The sequence below is a fragment of the Salvelinus alpinus genome, chromosome 31 (genome assembly GCF_045679555.1).
Source record: "Salvelinus alpinus chromosome 31, SLU_Salpinus.1, whole genome shotgun sequence".
In the NCBI taxonomy this organism is placed as follows: Eukaryota; Metazoa; Chordata; class Actinopteri; order Salmoniformes; family Salmonidae; genus Salvelinus; species Salvelinus alpinus.
The window spans coordinates 20,465,829-20,482,325 of record NC_092116.1 but is presented as its reverse complement, the minus strand read 5'-3'; the positions used below and the strand labels follow the sequence as shown (position 1 = coordinate 20,482,325).

Sequence of the window (16,497 nt, the reverse complement as noted above, 5' to 3'; positions counted from 1 at the left end):
TAGGGATGCCATCTGGGCATCCTTGTGAGGGTTTAAATGTTTTACTCACGTCGGCCATGGAGAAGGAGAGCCCACAGTCCATGGTAGCGGGCCGCGTTGGTGGCACTGTGTTATATTCAAAGGGTGCAAAGAATGTGTTTAGCCTGTCTGGAAGCAAGATGTGGGTCTCGGCGACGTGGCTGGTTTTCCTTTTGTAGTCCGTGATTGTCTGTAGACGTTTAGCTTGTTTGATTGCATTGCGGAGTATGTATTCTGCCATATTACCAGTCACCTTGCCATGTTTAAATGCGGTGGTTCGCGCTTTCAGTTTCGCGCGAATACTACCATCTATCCACGGTTTCTGGTTAGGGTAGGTTTTAATAGTCACAGTGGGTACTACATCTCCTATTCACTTCCTTATAAACTCAGTCCCTGTATCTTTTCAGTTTTCTTATACATTTCCCCCACGTGGGCCAGCCCACTAGCAATTTGAGTTCTACCAATGAGCTTTAGACCCTCGCCATCTGAGTGACATCTAGCAAGAGGTACATCATGCACCCACAGCAGAGTGAGAGAGAGAGCAATCTGCACATATGTGACGTAATACTCAATTTTCAAGGACCACTTTTGGCTCATGAGCGATACTTTCACAACTACTGGCTAAAAAGTATACAAAAGTGACAGAGAATCTCTAAATGATATATATACCCATTGACTCTTGAACAATGTAACTTATAAATGCCTCATGAGATTAGTTCAACTGCCATACCCCATCAGCTGAAGACACATTGAGATTTTCATAATGACTTTTTAGGGAAGGGTGTGTCTGAAAAGGACAGTTTTCTAATGTCATATCCTCTCTGCAGCAGTTCTGATGAGCTGGTCAGTTCTGGTACTGTGTATCACTTCCTCTTTAACAAACCAGGAAAAGTGCTTCGGTGGCAACATTTCAGTTTCTGTAACGGTAGTCGTCATATTCCTCCTCCTCGGACGAGGAGAGGCGAGAAGGATCGGACCAATACGCGGAGTGGTTAGTGTTCATGATGAATGATTTATTATATCGGAAAAACTGAACACTGAAAATACAAAACAAATAAACGAAGTGCAGAAAACAGATACAGTACCGTGTGGTGAAAAACACAAACACGGAAACAAACACCCACAAACACACGTGAAACCCAGGCTGCCTAAGTATGATTCTCAATCAGGGACAACGATAGACAGCTGCCTCTGATTGAGAATCATACCAGGCCGAACACAAAAATCCCAACATAGACAATCAACCATAGACAAACCCACCCAACTCACGCCCTGACCAACTAAAATAAATACAAGACAAAGGAAAACAGGTCAGGAACGTGACAGTTTCAACCACATATCTGATAACAAAACTCTATAATTGAATGTCTGGCATTACATTAGAATACCCCTGGTAATAAGACAGAATAGAATATTATAGACTATTATAGAATATTATAGAATAGAAAAGAGAAATGTCAAAAGAGAGCTCTCCAAACTACTACTTTAGGTTGATCAGTTATAGTTCAGTTGCAACATCAGGAAATACTAACAGAAATAACTTGATATGTGACATCCTTTCTCTGATAAAAATAGTGATGTGCAACATTTTATAACCTCCCTCATCTAAGATAGAAAGGACCTCTCACTATACTTCAACATTAAACTACTGTAGTCCTACAACCAACACACACAAATGACACGCTTCAAGAACATGGTCGTAAGATCTTCTGTTTCCAAAACGGAAATGTGATTGCAAAGAGGTCTTCCAAGTAAGCAAAGGTCAACATCAGTGTGGGGTATTTACATGTAAATGTAAATGTTGTACATTTTCTGTAATTTAGCCGACGCTCTTACGCAGAGTTATTTACAGTGACTGCATACATTTTCATACTTTTTCGTACTGGTCACCCGAGGGAATCGAACCAACAACCCTGGTGTTGCAAGTGCCATGCTGTACCAAATTATTCATCATTTCCATTACTGTACTACGTTCCATGTGTAAACTACTTGACCAGGTCTGGCTCATAGCCTCAAAATCCTACAGACAAGGTCATAGTGATTTATGAAATCACTGTTTGTCTGACTGTGACAGCTATTTTTTATTTTTTTATTTTTACCCCCTTTTCTCCCCAATTTTTGTGGTATCCAATCGCTAGTAATTACTATCTTGTCTCATCGCTACAACTCCCGTACGGACTCGGGAGAGACGAAGGTCGAAAGCCACGCGTCCTCCGAAACACAACCCAACCAAGCCGCACTGCTTCTTAACACAGCGCGCCTCCAACCCGGAAGCCAGCCGCACCAATGTGTCGGAGGAAACACCGTGCACCTGGCCCCCTTGGTTAGCGCACACTGCGCCCGGCCCTCCACAGGAGTCGCTGGAGCGCGATGAGACAAGGATATCCCTACCGGCCAAACCCTCCCTAACCCGGACGACGCTAGGCCAATTGTGCGTCGCCCCACGGACCTCCAGGTCGCGGCCGGCTGCGACAGAGCCTGGGCGCGAACCCAGAGACTCTGGTGGCGCAGCTAGCACTGCGATGCAGTGCCCTAGACCACTGCGCCACCCGGGAGGCCAAGAGTGACTGCTATTTTCAGTGTCACTGCATGGTTGGTAAGGCCACTGTTCCAGTTAGGGGGTTTCTGTACAGTAAGTGTTAATATCCACTGTGCATTTCGGAAAGTATTCAGACCCTTTGACTTTTTTCAAATGTTGTTACATTACAGCCTTATTCTAAAATTGATTAAATCGTTTTTTACCCTCATCAACCTACACCCAATAGCCATAATGACAAAGCAAAAACAGGTTTTTAGAAATGTTTGCTAATTTAATTATTGTTTTTAATGGAAAAATTTACATTTACATAAGTATTCAGACCCTTTACCCAGTACTTTGTTGAAGCAATTTTGGCAGCGTTTACAGCCTCAAGTCTTGAGTATGATGCTAAAAGCTTGGCACACCTGTATTTGGGAAGTTTCTCCCATTCTTCTCTGCAGATCCTCTCAAGTTCAGTCAGGTTGGATCGGGAGCGTTGCTGCACAGCTATTTTCAGTTCTCTCCAGAGAAGTTTGATCAGGTTCAAGTCCGGGCTCTGGCTGGCCAATCAAGGACATTCAAGGACTTGTCCCTGAATTGGCTGTGTGCTTAGGGTTGTTGTCCTGTTGGAAGGTGAAACTTCACTCTAGTCTGAGGACCTGAGCACCCTGGAGCAGGATTTCTCTCTATTTTATCTTTCCCTCAATGCTGACTAGTCTCCCAGTCCATGGGTCTGAAAAACATCCACACAGCATGATGCTGCCACCACCATGCTTCACCGTAGGGATGGTGCCAGCTTTCCTCCAGATGTGACATTTGGAATTTAGGCCAAAGAGTTCAATCTTGGTTTCATCAGATCAGAGAATCTTGTTTCTCATGGTCTGAGTCCTTTAGGTGCCTTTTGACAAACTCCAAGCGAGCTGTCATGTATTATTTACTGAGAGTGGCTTCCATCTGGCTACTGGTGGTTGTCCTTCTAGAAGGTTATCCATTCTCCACAGAGGAACTCTGGAGCTCTGTCCGAGTGACCTTCCTGACTAATGCCCTTCTCCTCCAATTGCTCAGTTTGGTGGCCAGCTCTAGAAAGAGTCTTGTGGGTTCCAAACTTCTTCCATTTAAGAATGATTTATGCCACTGTGTTCTTGGGGACCTTCAATGCTGCAGAAACGTTTTGGTACCCTTCCTCAGATCTGTACCTCGACACAATCCTGTCTCAGAGCGAGCTATACGAACAATTCCTTCGACCTCGTGGCTTGGTTTTTGCTCTGACGTGCACTGTCAACTGTGAGACCTTATATGGACAGGTGTGTGCCTTTCCAAATCATGTCCAATCAATTGAATTTACCACAGGTGGACACCAATCAAGTTGTAGAAAAGATTCAAGGATGATCAATGGAAACAGGATGCACCTGAGCTCAATTTTGAGTCTCATAGCAAAGGGTCGGAATACTTATGTAAATAAGGTATTTCAGTATTATATTTTCATACATTTGCAAACATTTCTAAAAACCTCTTTTCACTTTGTCATTATGGGTTATTGTGTGTAGATTGATGAGGAAAAAAAGACATGTAATCCATTTTAGAATAAGGCTGTAACGTAACTAAATCTTGAAAAAGTCAAGGGGTCTGAATGCTTTCTGAATGCACTGTATGTGGACAGACAGACAGACAGACTGTGTCTCTGTCACGGAGACCACCATGCAGGAAGTGACACAAGATGTTACCTGAAACGTAGAAGGGGACCTTTGTCAGTAGTCAAGGGCCCACTTCCTCCCGAAAACACACAAGTCGGCGGGTTTTTCAAGTACCTCAACCACACTGAACAACAAGCATGCAGGAGAACTCATGCAAACCCTTCCGCTGGCATACATTAAAATACATTCAAATATATACACACCTTGTTCTGACACCATTGTCGTGGAAATATTTAGTCTGTCATATTTCACAAATACCGGAGCATGTGAGTTCAAATAGACTATTTATTACTTTATAATAAAAGCCGAGCTGGATCATGAATACAACTGCCTTCCAGTCTTGGCACACACGTTTTACACATTTGTCCTCCTTACGTCATACTCATAGTAACTCCTCTAAATGGCTCATCACCTCTGGCATTTAGCCACCGTTATCATATTGCGTTCATATTAGGACACGGAACCTGTAGTCACAGAAATAGTTTCATGCATGTAGGACCATAGCAACAGACCTTGGCACTCTACAGGAATAACCAATACATGTCATCCTGCTAACTCTTCTGAAAGGGACACCCCTGTTCTGGAAAATAGCCAAGAGGTGTAACCATAGCAACAGTAAAAAGTTGGCCATAACAGTTACAAGAATATCCATCTGTGCATGTCTAATAGTGTCAAATGACCCAAAGCACATAACTAGTTTTGCTGGCTCCTTCTGAAATAAATAATTGCCACATATGTACTGAAAAATTTACATAACCATAAGTCTGATCAGTACAGTAACAGACCACAAACACACCCACTCCTCATGGTCTAACTCTCAAGCCGAGTGAAGCGGTATTTTCAGAAAACGCCTACAGAGTGTGACTTCCTTTTTAACTAACATACAGCGAGTCTATTCTAGAACAGCAGCCCTCATCAAAGGAAATCTCTTCTCTCTCTTCTTTACTCTCTCTCTCTCTTTGTGTGTTTTGGTGAGTCTAGCTAGCTACCAGTCAGTCACAGAGAGATAGGGAGGACATACAGCCAGAGGACACAGACATGCAACTCCTAACAGAGATGTCTGGTGGTCCCCTCTCCTCCTTCTCCAAACAGGGAATACTCCTACTCTCTATCCTCCACTATGGTTAGTATTGTATGGAATCTTTACTTTCTGCTGCTCACGTTTTGTATCAATTACATTTGCTTGCTTGCATGATAAAGTTAGGAATAATAGTTTAACGGTTAACTTCCTTGGTTTTTAACTCTAACTTTAACCCTTATCTTAACCTTAACCTTTACCCCAACCATTATTCTAAACCTAACCTTAACTTAATCTTAGCAAGCAGATAGTTTGTTGATAGTATGACCATCTGTAGATCATCTGAAAGTATTCAGACCCCTTCCCCTTTTCCACATTTTCTTAAGTTACAGCCTTGGTCTAAAATTGAATAAATACATTCACATTCTCATCAATTTACACACAATACCCAACAATGACAATGCGAAAACAGGTTTTTAGAATATGATGAAAAATTATTTAAAATATAAAACTGATTCCTTACTTGCATAAGTACTCAGACCTTTTGATATGAGACTCGAAATTCAGCTCAGGTGGATCCTGTTTCCATTGATCATCCTTGAGATGTTTTTAACAACTTGATTGCAGTCCACCTGTGGTAAATTCAATTAATTGGACATGATTTGGAAAGGCACACACCTGTCTACATAAGATGCCGCAGTTGACAGTACATGTCAGAACAAAAACCAAGCCATGAGGTCGAAGGAATTGTCCGAGGCACAGATCAGGGAATGGTACCAAAAAATGTCTGCAGCATTGAAGGTCCCCAAGAACACAGTGGCCTCCATCATTCTTAAATGGAAGAAGTTTGGAACCACCAAAACTCTTCCTAGAGCTGGCAACCCGGCCAAACTGAGCAATCAGGGGAGAAGGGCCTTGGTCATGGAGGTGGCCAAGAACTCGATGGTCACTCTGACATAGCTTCAGAGTTCCTCTGTGGAGATGGGAGAAACTTCCAGGACAATCATATCTGCAGCACTCCACCAATCAGGCATTGGAGGTTGCCAAAAAACACCTAACGGACTCTCAGACCATGAGAAACAAGATTCTCTCGTCTGATGAAACCAAGATTGAACTCTTTGGTCTGAATTCCAACCGTTACATCTGGAAGAACCCTGGCACCATCCCTACGGTGAAGCATGGTGGCAGCATCATGCTGTGTGGATGTTTTTCAGCGAAAGGGACTGGGAGACTAGTCAGGATCAAGGGAAAGATGAACAGAGCAAAGTACAAAGAGATCCTTCATGCAAACCTGCTCCAGAGAGCTCAGGACCTCAGACTGGGGCGAAGGTTTGCCTTCTGACAGGACAATGACCCTAAGCACACTGCCAAGACAACGCAGGAGTGGCTTTGGGACAAGTCTCTGAATGTCCTTGAGTGGCCCAGCCAGAGCTCGGACTTCAACCTGATCGAACATCTCTGGAGAGACCTGAAAATAGCTGTTCAGCGATGCTCCCCATCCAACCTGACAGAGCTTGAGAGGATCTGCAGAGAAGAATGGGAGAAAAGCACAAGTACAAGTGTGCCAAACTTGTAGCGTCAAACCCAAAAAGACTTGATGCTGTAATCGCTGCCAAAGGTGCTTCAACAAAGTACTGAGTAAAGCAGGCCTGGGCAACTCCAGTCCTCGGGGGCCTGATTGGTGTTACACCTTTGCCCCATCCCCAGCTAACACACCTGACTCCAATAATCAACTAATCATGATCTTCAGTTTTAAATGTAATTAGTTCAGCTGTGTTTGCTAGGGATGGAGAAAAGTGTGACACCAATCAGGCCCCTGAGGACTGGAGTTGCCCAGGCCTGGAGTATAGGGTCTGAATGCTTATGTAAATGTGATATTTCAGTTTTGTATTCTTTATACATTTGCACACATTTATAAAAACCTGTTTTTGCTTTGTAATGATTGGGTATTGTGTATAGATTGATGAGGGAAATAACAATTTAATCCATTTTAGAGTAAGGTTGTAACGCAATAAGATTTGGAATAAGTCAAGGGGTCTGAATACTTTCCGAATGCACTGCATATGGGACTATCCAAATAAAGTGTGACCAAATAACTCTTGCATAATAAATTACACTGCAGGACAAGAACAACTGCTGTTATGTCCTACATACTAAAGTTTGCTTTGTTGTAACTGTATTATTTTATTCTTACTTAATGAAAGAAGACATTGTTTAAAGGTTAATAATATATGATTAATAGTAGACTGCCATGAATGTATTATGTTGCCCATGCAGTGTATGTATCACGACTCAGTATATTGACCCAGATGCAGACACAGGAGGCAGATAGTACAGTTCTCAGATGATTTACTGTACACATGGGGCAGGCAAAGGGCAGGTCGAGGACAGTGTCGTAATGTTGCTATCATTAATGTGTTTGACTGTTATTTTATCAAATCACTTAACTGTGTTTAATTATTACAATGATTAAATTAATCATGTATCAATTAACTCATTAGTAATCTTGGGCCACCACGGGAAAAGTTATTTAACGAGTTACTATCTCCCGACTAAACTCTAAAGATATACACTACCGTTCAAAATTTTGGGGTCACTTAGAAATGTCCTAATATTTGAAAGAAAAGCAAATGTTTTGTACATTAAAATAACATCAAATTGATCAGCAATATAGTGTAGACATGGTTAATGTTGTAAATGACTATTGTAGCTGGAAAGGGCAGATGTTTAATGAAATATCAACATAGGCGTACAGAGGCCCATTATCAGCAACCATCACTGAAGATCTCGTACAACGCTGTGCACTACTCCCTTCACAGAACAGCGCAAACTGGCACTAAGCAGAATAGAAAGAGGAGTGGGAAGCCCCGGTGCGCAACTGAGCTAGAGGACAAGTACATTAGAGTGTCTAGTTTGAGAAACAGACGCCTGCAAAGTCCTCAAATTGGCAGCTTCACTAAATAGTACACGCATAACACCAGTCTCAACGTCAACAGTGAAGAGGTGACTCTGGGATCCTGGCCTCTATAGCGATGCTTGTGCTTCTAGTTCCGACCGTGCAGTAATATCTATCATGACTCAATATATTGACCCAGATGCAGACACAGCTACAATAGTCATTTACAACATTAACAATGTCTACACTGTATTTCTGATCAATTTGATGTTATTTTAATGGACAAAAAAAATAGCTTTTCTTTCAAAAACAAGGACATTTCTAAGTGACCCCAAACTTTTGAACTGTAGTGTAAATATCTCTCACATCAGTCACAGTCAATTCATTCGTTCTTATTTACCTCATCAGTCTCATTCTGAACATCGCATAATCCGTTAAATCTGCACAAACCCTAGTCTACATGATGACTCAGCGATACACAAATTGGCTTAATTATTTATTTTCTAACTAAATAATCACACCGAATTACATAAACACACACACAGGATAGATTATACATTGATTACTGCAATGAAAAGTCCTAAGAGGACTAACCCGATATGACGGCTTGTTACACAGTGAAAGGGAGGGGAGAGAAAGAGAGGGAGGAGGAGAGATGAAGTAATTCGTACATACAGTTGAATAATTCTTCTTCGTCTCTCGTCTTCGGTCGAGTTTCCTAGGCTAACAGTGCATAAACAGCTGCAGACTGAATGTTCCTGTGTACAGTAGTCTTCTTCTTCTTCTTCAGAGAGAGATTCTTCGAGAGAGAGAGAGAGAGAGAGAGAGAGAGAGAGAGAGAGAGAGAGAGAGAGAGAGAGAGAGAGAGAGAGAGAGAGAGAGAGAGAGAGAGAGAGAGAGAGAGAGAGAGAGAGAGAGAGAGAGAGAGAGAGAGAGAGAGAGAAAGAGAGATTCAGAGGGTCTTACCATTTTCTGGTATTATAGTCATTAAACCATTTCGTAATGCATTCAGCTCACGCTGCACTTATACTGGTCTTTAGAGATTCCAACTATTTCAACTTGTGGATGATCCTCACGTTCTCTGGTCTAATGTTAATTCTTCAGCAAGTCCTTTTTAGCACTCGCCTTGGAGGGCAGTTCCATCCCGTTGCCACAATGTCTGTGCTCACGTGGGTGTGGTTACTGACTTGGCAAAGTCTTTATGAAAAAACATTATCTAATTTAGAAGGCTAAAGTCACATATAATCTTCTCACAAATAGTTTCATATTTAATCATATAAGTTGTACAACATTTAGATGTAAACCTGACCCCTTGAATGCGTACACTTTCAGAGATACGGTTATTTAGTTATACCGTCCTTAATGATATCACAAAACAACAACTGATTTGAATATTGTTTAAGTCCCACCAACCATTTCCCACATTATTTACATTAGAAATATAGTTTCAATGTCCAATCTTTTGATGTTACAGTACTGCAAAATGTCTCTCTGTTGTAACAAAGAGATGTTTTACTTTCATTTCTGCATAGTGGGAGAGAGAGTTCCTGTAAGGTATTTGTGACAGTCATGAAACTGGCCAACTCCCCCCACTTCCCCACCTTCCTCTCTGGTGGGAGAGGGGGATCTCTCTGATCCTCACCCAGGAGGGAAAGTCATGACAACAGGCAGGGGTTTGTGATCAGGTCAGAGTCAGGCAGGTACAGGACGGCAGGCAGGCTCGGGGTCAGGGTAGGCAGAAATGTCAGAACCGGGAAAACTAGGAAACAGAACTTGAGAAACAGTAAGACAGGAAAGCACGCTAGTAAGATCTGACAAGTCAAGACGAACTGGCAACAGACAAACAGAGAACACAGGTATAAGTACACTTGAGATAATGAGGAGGACGGGTGACACCTGGAGGGGGGAGGAGACAAGCACAAAGACAGGTGAAACAGATCAGGGTGGGTTGGAGACCAGGGTGGGTTGGAGACAAGCACAAAGACAGGTGAAACAGATCTGGGTGTGACAGTATGATGCATTTCTGGTACATAATTACACAGTAAACACATTATGTAATAATAATTATAAAGTAATAGTAAAAATAATAATAATAGTACAATTAATAACAACATTAATAATAATAATAACAGTAATAATAATAATACATGGTATTTATATAGCACTTTCAAGGATCCAAAGTCTCTTACATGTGGTGTTTGCATTTCCACATAGTTGATTTGTACTTAGACGTGAGCAGAGGAGCATTTATTGATAAAGATCCAGCCCCACTTCTCTTTTCCTGTAATCTCATCCTGTTCTGCTGAATGTGGGGGAGGAGTGGACTTGAATAAAGTAAAGTAGACCCACACACTCAAATATGTAAAGATATGTTAAATGTAGATATGTAAAGTGTCATACAGTATATATAAACTTGGAAAAGTGCTATTTAAATTAAGTCCATTATCACATATTCATGGATGGGGTATGACTTTACATTGCAGTGTATTATTGTGCCATTATTTGTGTAGGCACACTGTGTACAGTGAACAATTAGTAATTACAATATCTTCTACACTGTACTTACATGAGTAAAAATGACACAGTAATTAGAGCCCTGTAGTGTAAAGTATAACCATTGATCAATGTCAGGATGTCATGTTGTGTATTTGTGTGTTTCAGGTGTGGGTATTTCTCTGTTCAACAAAGCAGTGGGGGACTCAGTGGAGCTGCCCTCAGGCTTAGAAAGGGAAGGTATCAAGTCAATGGAGTGGAAGTATAAAAAAATGGTCATTGCAGAATTTGATGGGTACGTTTCCTTACCAAGATCACAGTTTGAGGGGAGGCTAGAGATGAACGACAGTAACTTCAGTTTAATAATAAGAGAGCTGACACTGCAAGACTCAGGGGAATTTCTAGTTTCTGCCGCATCAAACAAAGGAGGCCAGATTCCAACCAAGACCATCCATCTTCAAGTCCATGGTAGGCTGCTTTGTGTTATTCCATCTTTTTATCTTGTATTGTCTTTCTCCTGAAGGTATGGTACATTTAGAATGATTATCTCCCCTTCTCTCTCTCTCTCTCTCTCTCTCTCTCTCTCTCTCTCTCTCTCTCTCTCTCTCTCTCTCTCTCTCTCTCTCTCTCTCTCTCTCTCTCTCTCTCTCTCTCTCTCTCTCTCTCTCTCTCTCTCTCTCTCTCTCTCTCTCTCTCTCTCTCTCTCTCTCTCTCTCTCTCTCTCTCTCTCTCTCTCTCTCTCTCTCTCTCTCTCTCTCTCTCTCTCTCTCTCTCTCTCTCTCTCTCTCTCTCTCTCTCTCTCTCTCTCTCTCAATTCAATTTCAATTCAATTCAAGGGGCTTTATTGGCATGGGAAACATGTGTTAACATTGCCAAAGCAAGTGAGGTAGATATTATACAAAAGTGAAATAAACAATACAAATTAACAGTAAACATTACACATACAGAAGTTTCAAAACAATAAAGACATTACAAATGTTATATTATATATATACAGTGTTGTAACAATGTACAAATGGTTAAAGCACACAAGTTAAAATAAATAAGCATAAATATGGGTTGTATTTACAATGGTGTTTGTTCTTCACTGGTTGCCCTTATGGGTTGTATTTACAATGGTGTTTGTTCTTCACTGGTTGCCCTTCACTCTCTCTCTCTCTCTCTCTCTCTCTCTCTCTCTCTCTCTCTCTCTCTCTCTCTCTCTCTCTCTCTCTCTCTCTCTCTCTCTCTCTCTCTCTCTCTCTCTCTCTCTCTCTCTCTCTCTCTCTCTCTCTCTCTCTCTCTCTCTCTCTCTCTCTCTCTCTCTCTCTCTCTCTCTCTCTCTCTCTCTCTCTCTCTCTCTCTCTCTCTCTCTCTCTCTCTCTCTCTCTCTCTCTCTCTCTCTCTCTCTCTCTCTCTCTCTCTCTCTCTCTCTCTCTCTCTCTCTCTCTCTCTCTCTCTCTCTCTCTCTCTCTCTCTCTCTCTCTCTCTCTCTCTCTCTCTCTCTCTCTCTCTCTCTCTCTCTCTCTCTCTCTCTCTCTCTCTCTCTCTCTCTCTCTCTCTCTCTCTCTCTCTCTCTATCTCTCTCCCTCTCTCTCTCTCTCTCGTTTTCTCTCTCTGTTTCTATCTCTCTCTCTCTCTCTCTCTCTCTCTCTCTCTCTCAGAGCCTATATCCAAGGTGGTGATCCAGAAGGAGATCACACTATTGGCCAACCAGTCCTGTTCAGTGTGGCTTCTGTGCAACGTGTCAGTCGGCTCCAACCTCTCCTACACCTGGGAGAGAGGGAATGAGACGTACAGGGACAACGAGCAGATACACTTCTCTCTGTCACCAGCAGACGGAGACATCAGTGTAACCTGCAACGCCTCCAACCTAGTCAGTGAGAAATCTGCCTCAGCAACAGTAAAGTGTAGTAATGACACAACCACCCCAGGTAACTAGATATAATAACAATCCACCATACACTTTTCATATAGTGTGCTTCTATGCTTATGTTGTGAAATATAATATACAGTATTATGTAGTACATGTGATGACATTGGGTAGATGTAATATACAGTATTATGTAATACATGTTATGACATTTGGTAGATATAATATACAGTATTATGTAATACATGTTATGACATTGGATATGTGTGCTGTTGGGGGTACTAGAGGACTGGAGCTGGAAACCACTTCAGTGTTTCTTAATCCTGGTCCTGGGGACCCAAAGGGGTGCACATTTAGGTTAATGCCATAACACTACAGGAGTGATTCCACTAAGGTATGATGATGAGTTGATTCGTGGAATCATGTCTAGGGCAAGAAATAAAACGTGGACCCCTTTGGGTCTCCATGAGCAGGTTTCAGAAACACCAGTCTAATATCATCTGTGTTATAGAGTATGATACATGGATGAAGTGGTATAGGATCTACATCGTGGTACCAGTATGCGTCACTGTGGTGCTGATCCTCACTGTAGCTGTGGTAGTGTATTACTGCAGGGGGCGCTGTAACACAGGTATGTACAGCATCCTTACTTAAAGTGACATTTTAGGCCCTGGAAGTATTCTTAGGATAATTATGTTGTGGCATATGCTTAATAATTAGATTTTTTTTCAAAATGTTGGCTTTATTCTGACTAGTATCTATCTGATTGGTTGATATTTTGTTCCTTGTCATACACAGCAGCTCTGACTGACGACACAAGAATGAAAGATGTAAGTATGCATTGCCGTTATTATATACAGTTGAAGTCGGAAGTTTACATACACTTACGTTGGAGTCATTAAAACTCATTTTTCAAACACTCCACAAATTTCTTGTTAACAAACTATAGTTTTGGCAAGTCGGTTAGGACATCTACTTTGTGCATGACACAAGTCATTTTTCCAACAATTGGTTACAGACAGATTATTTCACTTATAATTCACTGTATCACAATTCCAGTGAGTCAGAAGGTTACATACACAAAGTTGACTGTGCCTTTAAACAGTTTGGAAAATTCGGAGGAGTACCTGTGGATGTATTTTAAGGCCTACCTTCAAACTCTGTGTCTCTTTGCTTGACATCATGGGAAAATCAAAAGAAATCAGCCAAGACCTCAGAAAAAAATTGGAGACCTCTACAAGTTTGGTTCATCCTTGGGAGCAATTTCCAAACGCCTGAAGGTACCACGTTCATCTGTACAAACAATAGTACGCAAGTATAAACACCATGGGACCACGCAACCGTCATACCACTCAGGAAGGAGAGATGAACGTACTTTGGTGTGAAAAGTGAAAATCAATTCCCAGAACAACAGCAAAGGATATTGTGAAGATGCTGGAGGAAACAGGTAAAAAAGTATCTATATCCACAGTAAAACGAGTCCTATATCGACATAACCTGAAAGGCCGCTCAGCAAGGAAAAAGCCACTGCTACAAAACCGCCATAAAAAAGCCAGGCTACGGTTTGCAACTGCACATGGGGACACAGATCGTACTTTTTGGAGAAATGTCCTCTGGTCTGATGAAACAAAAATAGAACTGTTTGTCCATAATGACCATTGTAATGTTTGGAGGAAAAAGAGGGAGGCTTGCAAGCCGAAGAATACCATCCCAATTGTAAAGCACGGGGGTGGCAGCATCATGTTTTGGGGGTGCTTTGCACAGAAGGGACTGGTCATGAGGGAGGAAAATTACGTGGATAATTATGTGGATATATTGAAGCAACATCTCAAGACATCAGTCAGGAAGTTAAAGCTTGGTCGGAAATGGACAATGACAGGCCGCTCAGCAAGGAAAAAGCCACTGCTACAAAACCGCCATAAAAAAGCCAGGCTACGGTTTGCAACTGCACATGGGGACACAGATCGTACTTTTTTGAGAAATGTCCTCTGGTCTGATGAAACAAAAATAGAACTGTTTGTCCATAATGACCATTGTAATGTTTGGAGGAAAAAGAGGGAGGCTTGCAAGCCGAAGAATACCATCCCAATTGTAAAGCACGGGTGTGGCAGCATCATGTTTTGGGGGTGCTTTGCACAGAAGGGACTGGTCATGAGGGAGGAAAATTACGTGGATAATTATGTGGATATATTGAAGCAACATCTCAAGACATCAGTCAGGAAGTTAAAGCTTGGTCGGAAATGGACAATGACCCCAAGCATAATTCCAGTTGTGGCAAAATAGCTTACGGACAACAAAGTCAAGGTATTGGAGTGGCCATCACAAAGCCCTGACCTCAATCCTATAGAACATTTGTGGGCAGAACTGAAAAAGCGTGTGCTAGCAAGGAGGCTTACAACCCTGACTCAGTTACACCAGCTCTGTCAGGAGGAATTTGCCAAAATTCACCCATCTTATTGTGGGAAGCTTGTGGAAGGCTACCTGAAACGTTTGACCCAAGTTAAACAATTTAAAGGCAATGTTACCAAATACTAATTGAGTGTATGTAAACTTCTGACCCACTGGGAATGTGATGAAAGAAATAAAAGCTGAAATAAATAATTCTCTCTACTATTATTCTGACATTTCACTTTCTTAAATAAACTGGTGATCCTAACTGACCTAAGACAGTGTCACGCCCTGACCTTAGAGAGCTTTTTATGTCTCTATTTTGGTTTGAACAGGGTGTGATTTGGGTGGGCATTCTATGTTCTGTATTCTATGTAATTTTATTTATATGTTTTGGCCGGGTATGGTTCTCAATCAGGTACAGCTGTCTATCGTTGTCTCTGATTGGGAATCATACTTAGGCAGCCTGTTTCCCTTTGTTATTTGTGGGAAGTTATCTTTGTTAGTGGCACTATAGCCCTGTTAAGCTTCACGGTTGTTTCTTCGTTTCTTGTTTTGTTGGCGACATTTATATCTATAAAAAGAAAATGTACGCTCACCACGCTGCACCTTGGTCTCCTACCGACGACGGCCGTGACAGACAGGGAATTTTTATTATGATTAAATGTCAGGAATTGTGAAAAACTGAGTTTAAATGTTTTTGGCTAAAGTGTATGTAAACTTCCGACTTCAACTGTATGTGTACTGTATTACACTATACTGTGTACTGTAATTGCTGATTGCTATTTTTGTGTTTTTGTGCAATGTTCATCCATTTTGTTTATTGTTTTAAGTACCTTTTTCTGTTTTTATTCCAGACAAGAATAAACAGTCAGGTAATGTCCATCTATGAGAACGTAGATGATCTGGCTGTTCCAAGACTGAACAAGGTGAGAGCGAGACATGAATGGTCATACCTGATATCTTTGAACATAAATAAAACAGTCTCTGTGTGAAAGGGAGACTATGTAGTCTACTTGGAAATTGTATACATTTCATAATGCTGAAACAGTTTGTTCTTGGTTGCCTGTCACATTTAGTCGCAGACTCTGTATGACAAGATCACATTTGGACGCCAGCCCGAAGACCCCTGTTCTTCCTACCAGGAAGTACTGTGAGCTGAACAGGATGTGGTCATAAGCTGGGGTTCTATAGATATAGAACCCTCTGCATCCTCTGCATCCTACATGTGTACCTTCTGTAACAGATGTTTCATTTCATCACAACCTGCACATTTCTGTTTTTATTTTCTTACTTGTTCAGAACTGCAACCTTGTTCATGGTCATTGTGTGGTACAACTTGTTATTTTCAAGATATTCAGAGTTACATAACTTTTTGTTAGGTTCTATTGTTGCATTAATTGTTTATATTTGTGTAATAACGACTAATGGCAATTCAAAATGATATTCTTAAAGATTACTTGTGTTTCTGTGGGACTCTACAAGAGTTGAAAACAAGTTATTTGTATTTCTATGTATTGTAGTTTAGATGTGTCTATTGTACAGTTAAAACCTTTTCTCAATAGGGGAGGCCATTTCGACTTTGTAAAAATTCGTTCCCAAATTAAACTGCCTCGTACT

General features: G+C 41.4%; 2 protein-coding genes and 1 long non-coding RNA gene across 10 annotated transcripts in view; 2 read left to right on the top strand and 1 right to left on the bottom strand.

Moving 5' to 3' along the window:
* LOC139561094 (uncharacterized) overlaps positions 1–9,719 on the bottom strand; it is a 26,841-nt gene extending 17,122 nt beyond the window's left edge. For 2 of the 7 annotated variants that reach the window (XR_011672051.1, XR_011672055.1), the window contains exon 1: positions 50–2,737. This is a non-coding gene — a long non-coding RNA (uncharacterized lncRNA). Of the gene's footprint in view, positions 1–49; positions 2,738–8,819; positions 8,943–9,110 lie in introns of those variants that run through there. The other 5 variants (XR_011672053.1, XR_011672057.1, XR_011672054.1 and 2 more) reach the window with 5 other exon arrangements.
* LOC139561091 (mucin-1-like) overlaps positions 1–16,497 on the top strand; it is a 154,165-nt gene that overhangs the window by 32,417 nt on the left and 105,251 nt on the right. The window lies entirely within an intron of this gene.
* Positions 5,126–16,497, top strand: LOC139561092 (SLAM family member 8-like). Of its 2 annotated transcripts, none has more exons than XM_071377940.1 (7): positions 5,126–5,353; positions 10,806–11,105; positions 12,281–12,550; positions 13,001–13,120; positions 13,288–13,319; positions 15,735–15,806; positions 15,957–16,497. In XM_071377940.1, exons 1-7 carry the CDS (start codon positions 5,269–5,271, stop codon positions 16,032–16,034), a joined length of 957 nt encoding a protein of 318 aa, XP_071234041.1. In that variant the 5' UTR covers positions 5,126–5,268; the 3' UTR covers positions 16,035–16,497. The 2 variants fall into 2 exon arrangements, with proteins under 2 accessions (XP_071234041.1, XP_071234042.1); XM_071377941.1 differs by lacking the exon at positions 5,126–5,353 and adding an exon at positions 10,006–10,072 and having other exon boundaries at positions 15,957–16,441.